The following is a 9,295-nucleotide window of genomic DNA, read 5'->3' as shown; positions in this document are numbered from 1 at the left end:
GGATGGAGGTCAGGACCACTGCCTCCAAAGGGAGGATTTTGAAGGAATTCCCATTGGGTTGCATTTTGCAGCATTGAAAACAAATTGGTGGATCCCCGGGTGGGCTCAGTCACTCAGGAGACTTCGATAAAGTATTGTAATCAATGGTGGCCATTGTATAGGCCGGAGTCTGGGGCGAAGTGGCCTGTGAACAGTACAATTCATTATAATTGATTGGTTTGCCAAAGTGGGATGGAGGTGAAGTGGGATGAGTTATGGTATATTGATTTATTCTTTGATTGGCACAGTATTTCGGACTTGTGAAAGGGGTGTGTGCATATATCTACAGATCCCATGGTATTAGCACTGGAGGAGGATAATAACAAACCGCTCAAGAGTTGATGTTCTGCGTGTAGTATTGGTAAGTGGTGTGTTAGATGGAGGTAGGAAAAAGAGGATGTGGAATTATTACTTGGACCACAAATTAAAAGAAGGAAGGAGCTGGGGCGGGGAGGGGGGGGGGCAGGTTTGGATGCAGATGGGAAGAGAGCTCTAGCTCCATCATGAGGTGAACAACGAAAGGTGCTCTCCGAGGTATACAAGCTCCTTACGCCAAGGAACAGGGGTGGAGGGGCTGGTGACTATCAAGGTGTCGTTTTCTGTGTCAGATTTATGAGCCTGGAAAGAGTTAGCTGAGCCCGATAGGGAAGATCCTGAAAAAGTAACTAAAGTGATGGAGCCGATTATTAGAACACAAGATCCAGACTGGAATGATTTACAAGTAGGATTGGATACTTTGGTAACTTATGATGATAGAGTGCTGGCAAAAGCAAGGGAGGAGGCAGAAAAGTTCCATACGCAGGGGGCACAGGGCAGTGTCAGTGGACGACCACTTTCCCTCCACAGACCCTACATGGGATCCAAATGTTCTGCCTGAGCAGGATTTATTAACCAAATATCAGCGGTTGGTTTTGTTTGGAATGAAACATAAGTATAGAGGTAAGGACCCTGAAAAAGGTGCAGCACAGTTATCTTACCTTTTTTATTGGTCAATCAGAGCCAGGTATTAAATGCAAGCTGCAAAAACTGGGAGGGACAGACTCTCGGTCACTCAATAAATCACTGGAAACAGCCTGGAGCATATACAGTAACAGAGGAGTTGAAAGGGAGAAGGAAATCATAGGGAGGAAACAAATGTTGTTGGCTGTTGCTCTCACCCAGGAAAGCAGGAAAGGGGGGAGCGGCCTGGGAGGAAAGGGTCAGAAAGAAGGATTACATGGAAAGGCTTGTGAACAGACTGCATGGGTTGCACTTGGAGAATGATGAGAGTGCAGTCTGTAAACAGAGGGAGCACTGGAAGAGAGAATGCCCTCAGAGTGAAAATAAACACCGGAGATTTAGTGGAATGAGAGGGCCTGCCCTGACATACTTTAGATGAAGACTGAGGAGGAGCGGGGGAAGATTCAAAACCCTCCCCAGCAGAGCCCCTGGCTACAGTTAGGTTGGGGAATGATAAAGGAAAATTTCTTGTAGAAACAGAAGCTACTTTTTCTGTTCTAAATTCTTGTAAAGTGCAACTTATCTATATAGAAGCTTCTGTATAGAAAAGCCATCTGTAACAAATCTATACCAAAACGAAGGACTAACATGACTCAGAAACAGGCTCTTCTCTCTCCAACTGAGAGAAAGCAGCTTGGCCATTTGAGATGACTAAGTGGAAACAATTCAGAATTGTCATAAAACGACAGCACTGATTTTTCCAAGAACTGCCTCAATCAGTATCGACTATGTTGTTAGAACAAGAATGTTGGATGCTGATTTCAACTGAGAACCCCATTTCTTCAGCCCTACTCAGCCAGGAATCCAAAGCTTTCCATCTGATTCTTTCTTTGTATTTAATTTTTATATGTACTTATGGTTTTCTCAAAAAGCATCCTTCTTTCAGTCTTCTTTTTAATCATGTACCAGAGTTTTAGTTGAAATAATCTTACTGCAAGCATGCATCCCCTTTCTTATAGGCAATTCAGACTGAGCCATTTAAAAATCAGTTACCAATTGTATTCCCCGCAGCTCTCTGTGCACACTTATTTGATTATCGATCAGCTGTTGTCTAAGTCATACGTTACAGCCTAGGTTACCAGTAGTTACATATTGAATTTCTATAGCACACTTACAGTTCACAGCTTGTTCTGGCACCTGGTGCGTGGATGGTACTGTCTGCCCTCGGAGGACCTTTTGGAGAGGGGAGAAGAAAAAGAAAACAGGCCCGTTCAGCTTATCTGAAGGTAATTTTTTAACACAAGTTCTAAAGCTATCATTACTTACCAGCTGTGGGTACCGATTGCCCTTGGGAGCCCAGAAGACTTGGCAGCACTAGCTGTCTTCGTACAGGAACTTGAGAGCCCTTGTGAATAAACGCAAACAGCTGCAAAATAAGCTCTACTGAAATCCTGGAGTCACTGCATATGTGGAAATAAAGCTTACCTTCTCTTCCAACAAGCTGCTGATTGACAGAGAGGAAGAATGAGGCAGTTGAGCAGCAGTCACCAAAGCAGCAGGAGGGATAACAGTCGTGAGTGGTGCTGGAGGTGGTGGCGACGGCTGCTGCTGCTGAATGTGCTTACGGAGCCTTTTTGTGTAGCCAGCTCCATTTCTGAAGTTGTTCACAGCCTAGAGGCAGAGGAACATTTTATAAAGGTAATCTGAAACTTCAGCAGATACACCAACAAAACCTCCACGGAGTAAAATGACTCGTGTACTCCTGGAAATGCTATCAATCCTAACAGCATTCGACCACAGCTATATAAACACACCGCATTCAACACTGATGTCAATGAGGGTTAACTCAGGGTATCTGTATTTAAAATACTTCAGTGTTAACACCAAATTTGAAAGTGAGGTGATTGTGTTAAACAGAAGCGTGACCTGAATTTGTCAGATTGTCTCTAAAGAGCTGTCAGAGATAATGTGTTTGAAAAGTAAATTTAGCCTTATTCAATTTAGCCTTGCTTAAGGCTAAATTAATGTTACAGTAATATTGTCTTCTCTCTCAGCTCCTTACAAGCTCTTTGTACAACTGATGTAAAACTCATCACACTACCTGGCGCAGGCTCTGGTTGGCAACTAAAGCATCAGGAGAAACATCTGTCTGATGACACGCTGGGCATGTATATTCCTCAGACTCCAGCAATGCTGTTCTAATACCTGTGCATAATTAGTATAATCACAAGACAATAGTTTTTAGCCAAACTAAGGAAAGTTGTTGGGTTCTAACCAAAACATGTGTATGATTCATTGATGAATGTGGTCTTGAGTGTACAGCATGAAGCTACAAATATTCAGGAGTGTAAAATTTACTAGTATGCAGCAAATAGGTCCACAGTTTTGACATTTCACTGTTGTAGTATTGGAAGATGGGAGTGTAGGCTGTGTCTTCATGGTTCAACTCATCCTTTTTCCACTATCCACTACAGCAAGAAGTCAGGGACCCCAAAGTTAATGAACAAAGCACATCACAAAAACAAGTGTTGATAGGTCTGAGTTCTGAAGGTTTGAACCAGCTCTCCCGTGGAGAAGAATGTGGATTAAATGCCTTACTATCCGTTTGCTGTAGACCACAGTCAGTCACCAGAGATGGCTGTATAATTTTGTATGAGAGAAAGGGCTGTGGACAAGCATTTGGTATCTAATACTGTAATCACCTGCACAGTTAGGCACTCCTCTGCATGTAAAGAGGATGTAACTGGATCTGTAGAAAGAGAACCAGGTTTTCTGCCTTTTCTTTTTTGGTGTTTTGGTTTTTTTTTACTTTATACGAGACGAGTCCTTTCCTAGTCAGGGTATACTTAGGTTTTAATTAGAACAGGTAACAAAGTAATCTTGTTATCTGCTATGTTTGCTTTCAGAAGATCAGATGTGATGTTTTGAATTAACAATATGGGAATAACACTTACATTCGTCACAATAACTGCTTCCACAGCAGGGAAGAATAGCTGCATCAGTCATTATATCTTTACAAATGAGACATAACAGCTCATCTGGAATAGGAGCATCAGAAGAGGAGGAGGATGGCTCCTTGGAGGGAGGCCTTTCCCTCTTTCCTCTAGCATAAGCTTCCCTGGAGGGCGTGTGGAGAAGGAAAAAGAACAAATTTAAAGATGGGTAAAGGAATGCTTTTCCAAGCTTTGTATTTCATCAAAAGAAGATACTGGATAGAATTCTTCTCACTCCACGTTAGCCTTCTGAACTGTAGGTACTGAGCTGAAACTACTTTTCTGTAGCCATAACTCTGTAAAATAAAAACTCGGAAGGGGAGGAAATCTCAACCCAACAGCTATTGGTTACAGTTTTGTAAGAAGCGTTTGAAACATAAACCAGAAGCAAAATGAGCTCTCAAAGAGAACGAGTCCCCTGCCAACACTACCAAAATGTTTTGCAGAAATACAGATCCTTGGTGCACCACAACTTGAACCAGCTTCCAGGGGCATGACAAGTATGAATGATCACCCTCTTTTTAGAGGGGCAAGTGTCACAGGTCTTAAGGTTAAAAGGCAATGACTGCGCTTCCTCTCCAGTAATTACAGATGCAGTCCAACTTGATTGCATGGCCACTCAGATGTTTATGCACGCTTTCTCTCATTCGCTTTTTGGTCAGTCCAATTAATTCCATACTTACGCATTAATAACCGGTATTGCATATTTGCCGCTGTTTGTCAGCATTGCACCCTTCGTGTTGGGATCTTTCACCTCTATCATGAAACTACTTGGAATTCCTGTGCTCCTTTTCAGTCTGGGAACAGACTGGACGTTTTTGTCCTGTTAGGAAAAGAAATGCAGACATACCTCATCTTAAGAGCTACACTTAAACTGACAGTTCAGTGATGACTGTAAGAAGCAAAACCCTTTAAATCCTCTCCTTTTACCCAGCGTGAAGGTTGTTCAACTGAAATACTTCTTTTCCTAAATGAACATGGCCAGGATGTTCCTAAGTCAGCTATTGTTCCTAAGTCAGCTTCTCAGGGAAGTGGTGGAATCACTGTCCCTGAAGTGTTTAAAAGAACACGTAGATGAGGCCCTTAGTGACATGGTTCGTGATGGATTTGGCAGTCCTGAAGTATCAGTTGGACTTGATGCACCTCTTCCAACCTAGTTGGTTCTCTGATCCTGTGAAAGGCTTAAGCAGAGTTTTGATCTGAGTCGACATTCTTTGGCTTAACAAGAGGTTTCTTAAGGGTGAAATATCCCTTGCCTCATGATGCACTGGGAGAAGAGATACAAACCTGCTCCCCCCCACAGCACAGTTCAGAGGGAAAGCTTAAGTCAGGGCTCTGGGTCAGCCACTGGAGAAACATCTATTCACCAGCTATAGAGGAAGCTTGAATTCATACCTCACGCGTATACACTCAGGGACTAATGTTAAAGGGCATGAATACTCAACCAGGGACTTGTGTCAGTAAAACACACAAATATTCAGTAGATGGGGTCAACAGAAACATCTTGGTTTCATACAAAATCCTGAAAACGTGAACTGTCATTAAAAAGAGTTAAACCAGAAACATTTCCAGTAATATTGAAATACATAAGAATATGCATGTAAACTCATAGATGAAGAGATCTATGGACTTATTTCAGGTCTGTGGCTTAGAAAAAAGAAAAAATTACATTTATAATCCCGGCTTTCCCTTGAACTTTGAAGGGCTTTTCAGCATTGCCATGTAACCTCTCTATTTCCCCTCAAGAGAAACAGTTCTCAATACGATTATTCCTGTATTTGTTACTTGACTGCCACGGTCAGAAATTAAACAAGGTCAGAAAGTAACACCGGAAGTCCCCAAAACCTTACCCCATTTCTTGGGCAGTCCTTTCTATAGTGGCCAGGTTTTCCGCAGTGAAAGCAAACATACGATGGTGGAGGTGTCCCCAAGGGCTTCTTCCTGGGACTGAAAAGGTTTCAGGAAGAAAAAGGTATGCATGTGTCTCTACACAGTTTTTCCCATAATCATGAAAGGACTGATTTGACATTATCAACACTTACTTGACTGGATCATATTGACGCACAGACTGTATCATCATGGCTTTTATTTTATCTTCTTCAGAAGCATTGGCTTCAGCCAGGTTGTCAGTCTGTTTAACACGGAATTATTTGACACACACATTAGAAACACATGCAAGCTCACCCAGCCAAAGACAACACCGCTTGCTCAATCCTGTAAAGGGCACCACAATGCTAGCTGATGTTGCCTGAAAACAGATGCTTCTATGAAACACAGTTGTCCTGAGCGTGCGCTGGGGAGACTTTGTGCTTGTACAGGATGCTTATGTGCCCGCTAGCCTACTTGAAAAAGAGCATCCTTGGGCACTCAAAACCTTAGGCTTGACATAGACTTGTGTAACCGATCACTTTTCTTCCAAGTGGGCTGAAGTGATCAGTAAAAGAAATGACACTAGCAGTAGTTTTCAACTGGTTTTGAAGCTCCAGCCCATTTGAAGGAGAAGATAGCTACTGTGCATTTAATTGAGAAAGATTTCTGCAAGTTACAGTATTTACATTTTGCAGCACTAAAAAGAACACACGGTGTTAGTGGCAGGGCTGCAGTTCTTGCTTGCTGAAATTCAGCATCAGACACAAAAGCGCTGAAAGGAATCTTTCTGATCCCTCAGCAAGACACAAGGTTCTTTTCAGTAGAAATGTGACCATCGTGTCCTGTAGGCAATCCAAACTGCATTTCCCCCCCTACTAACTTCTTCCTACTAAGGGATTTAACTACAGTGAGCACAACCTGCAGGCTTTTCCAGGGGACTGTGTCCTTTTAATGGACATATTGTAATACCACCCACGTGCAGAACTAGATCTTGAAGCCAGCTGATTTTTCTGGTGTTTTTATTACACACTAGTCCATACACAAGAAAGGTCTAAGGGAGTGCCTGTAAATGATTCGGACCTCCAATCACCCATCTTTCAGATCAACCACGTACATCTTCACTTCTACACGCATTTGTTCACAAGAGCAATCAACCAGTTTCTGCATTTTATTAAACGGCTTGTTCATATACACAGTTTCTTATCAGTTATACGATCCAGATGGACATCTATGAAATCATTTCCATTAACGTTTACAGGAAACTTTGCAGATGTTTGACTAATTTGTTTGAACCCAAACAGTTTACAAAATATATCCAAACCTCACAAAACGTTACTAGCAATAGACCAAAATTCAACTATGGCATTTACTGCACTGTAATAATAAAACAAAAACTAGTTCACAGCACACTGCCCCTGTGCTAAGCCAGCCTGAATAATGTGTTTCGAGTAAGTAACAGTTTGGAGCTGCTTTATGTGTCCTTCGTGCGTTTCTCAAAAGATTCAATGTGCACACCACTTGGGCAGTTTTTCACATTTGAGAGTCAAACTTCACATGGGTTTACAGAACCAAGGACACACGCAGGGACAGCCGAAGGCCCCAAATTTCATTTCTTCAGTGAGAGAGGGAAGATGCTGCCGCTGGGAAGACCCCTCGTTCTTACAAATGAACTCCTGCCTCTCTTCTTAGGAGAAAGAACTAGCTCCCATCTTTTCCATTTAATTGGCTAGCACTACACTTTTTCACAAAGGGCAGTCATTAGTGTCCTGCCAAAGTTACACAGTGTCGAGCCAAAAGAGCAAGCAGTTCCATCCCCAAACAGGCCATTGCAACATTTTCAGCTGGTCACATCTGCTAATACACCGTAGATACACACTGGTACATTCCTCTAAACAACCAAGTACACAATTTACACAGTTGACACGGTCTGCACGCAAACAAATTTGATTGCGTTCTCCACTGTCCAGAGGCTGGAATTCACGGGACTGTGCAGTGTCCAAAGAATGCTTCTATGCCTCTAATGACTAGAAATTCAAAAACATTCATTCATCTGTTCAGTAAAAAATAAACGCATATTCAAGTTCTATAGTCAAAACATAGCAAGAGTTAACCTCTACTGCAGTCTGAAAATCTGCACTCTATTCTCTGCGTGTCACTGAAAGAGGCATTGCCAACCTACTGTAATTTGTATTTGTTCAGAATAAAGTCCAAACCTGTGACAACTGAAAAGTGCCTATGTGGCTAATGAGAGGAAACTAAACTAACCAACTTGCTGGAGATGGACTTACTGCTCCAGAATATCTCAGAGAGGGGCCCTTGTGAAAAAATGCTGAAGTTTATTTGAGAAGGAAGCATCACTACAGGAAACTTACTTGCAGTGTAGTTTGTAAATTAGTCAGCTCATGTCTCATCATTTAAACATGCATTTATACAGTTATGCTTTGACGAATAACTGCAAAGATGCCAAACTCACCATACCCCACCAAACCCAAACACCAATCTGAACCATCAGCCATAAAAGTAACCTGCCAATTTGTCTAGGAAAAAAAGAAACTGCTCAAATTACTGGGGGGGAAACAAAAAAAAAAAAGGTGTTTACTATGACAGAGTAGCCTATAAAAATGGAGAAAAAATATTTCTTGTATTTTAATAGACCACAGGACACACTCTCCAAATCAGTTTGGGAAGCGTGAGAATTTTTGTTCTTCTTTCTATCAGACCAAACCCAATCTTTCCTGACGATGAAAGCACGGATTCAAAGCACAGTCATGGCATTTTTTCCTCCATTGCAAACATACTCCTCCCTCCCAGCTGCCTACGCCTGTAGCTTGCCCCAATGAAGTCCTCAGGCCGCTGGTTAGGAATGGGCCGCAGTGTTTGCAGAGAACTACTGCTGAAGTGCAGTTTGTACAAAAAGCACAGAAAAGGCTGTACAAACTCACAACATTATTAACTATAGGCAGACAGATCTCGAACGTGGCACCAAGTTCAACTGTGCACACCTGGAACCTGCGTGAACTAAAGATGATCAGGCACTATCTGCACAACACAAAGCCACACAGGACATATCCTAGCATATGCAATAGGAAATACCATGCATTACTAGGCATAAATCCCAACATTCACATCAGAACTCTGCAAATTGATGGCGTGACTCAGTTTTCACCATGATGAATCAGTGCATTTGAATTACACTCTGGACTGTTTTTTACTGGAAGATAGATGAAGTTAATATTTGGAAAATTAATACAAGGCTACATTGTTTAGAATTCAGTGCAGTGAGTAGAAAAACAGGTGAGATCGGGTTTTTACGTACTGCTTCTGATGTTCTGCTCGCTGGCTCAGTTCGACTTCTAGGAGGAGACAGAAAGGTGATCAGAACTTAAAAGAAAGCACTTGTACGCAACAGAAAGCACCAAAAATCAATTATAAATCACGAACATCAAAACATCATG

The 9,295-nt window shown here is 42.0% G+C and overlaps 1 protein-coding gene across 1 annotated transcript; it reads right to left on the bottom strand.

Moving 5' to 3' along the window:
• Positions 1–1,593: 1,593 nt before the first annotated feature.
• On the bottom strand, positions 1,594–4,039 carry LOC133224916 (E3 ubiquitin-protein ligase RBBP6-like). The gene is made up of 5 exons (XM_061376840.1): positions 3,933–4,039; positions 3,080–3,183; positions 2,464–2,649; positions 2,305–2,383; positions 1,594–2,211 (listed from the first exon to the last, which is right to left on the bottom strand). The coding sequence occupies exons 1-5, from the start codon at positions 3,982–3,984 to the stop codon at positions 2,150–2,152; spliced, it is 483 nt and encodes a 160-aa protein (XP_061232824.1). The 5' UTR covers positions 3,985–4,039; the 3' UTR covers positions 1,594–2,149.
• Between the last annotated feature and the right edge of the window lie 5,256 nt (positions 4,040–9,295).

The sequence above is a fragment of the Neopsephotus bourkii genome, unplaced genomic scaffold (genome assembly GCF_033783945.1).
Source record: "Neopsephotus bourkii isolate Nb327-2 ecotype Australia unplaced genomic scaffold, CSIRO-AGI_Nbou_v1 NB_1745, whole genome shotgun sequence".
Classification (NCBI taxonomy): Eukaryota; Metazoa; Chordata; class Aves; order Psittaciformes; family Psittacidae; genus Neopsephotus; species Neopsephotus bourkii.
This window is presented reverse-complemented; position numbering and strand designations above follow the sequence as displayed.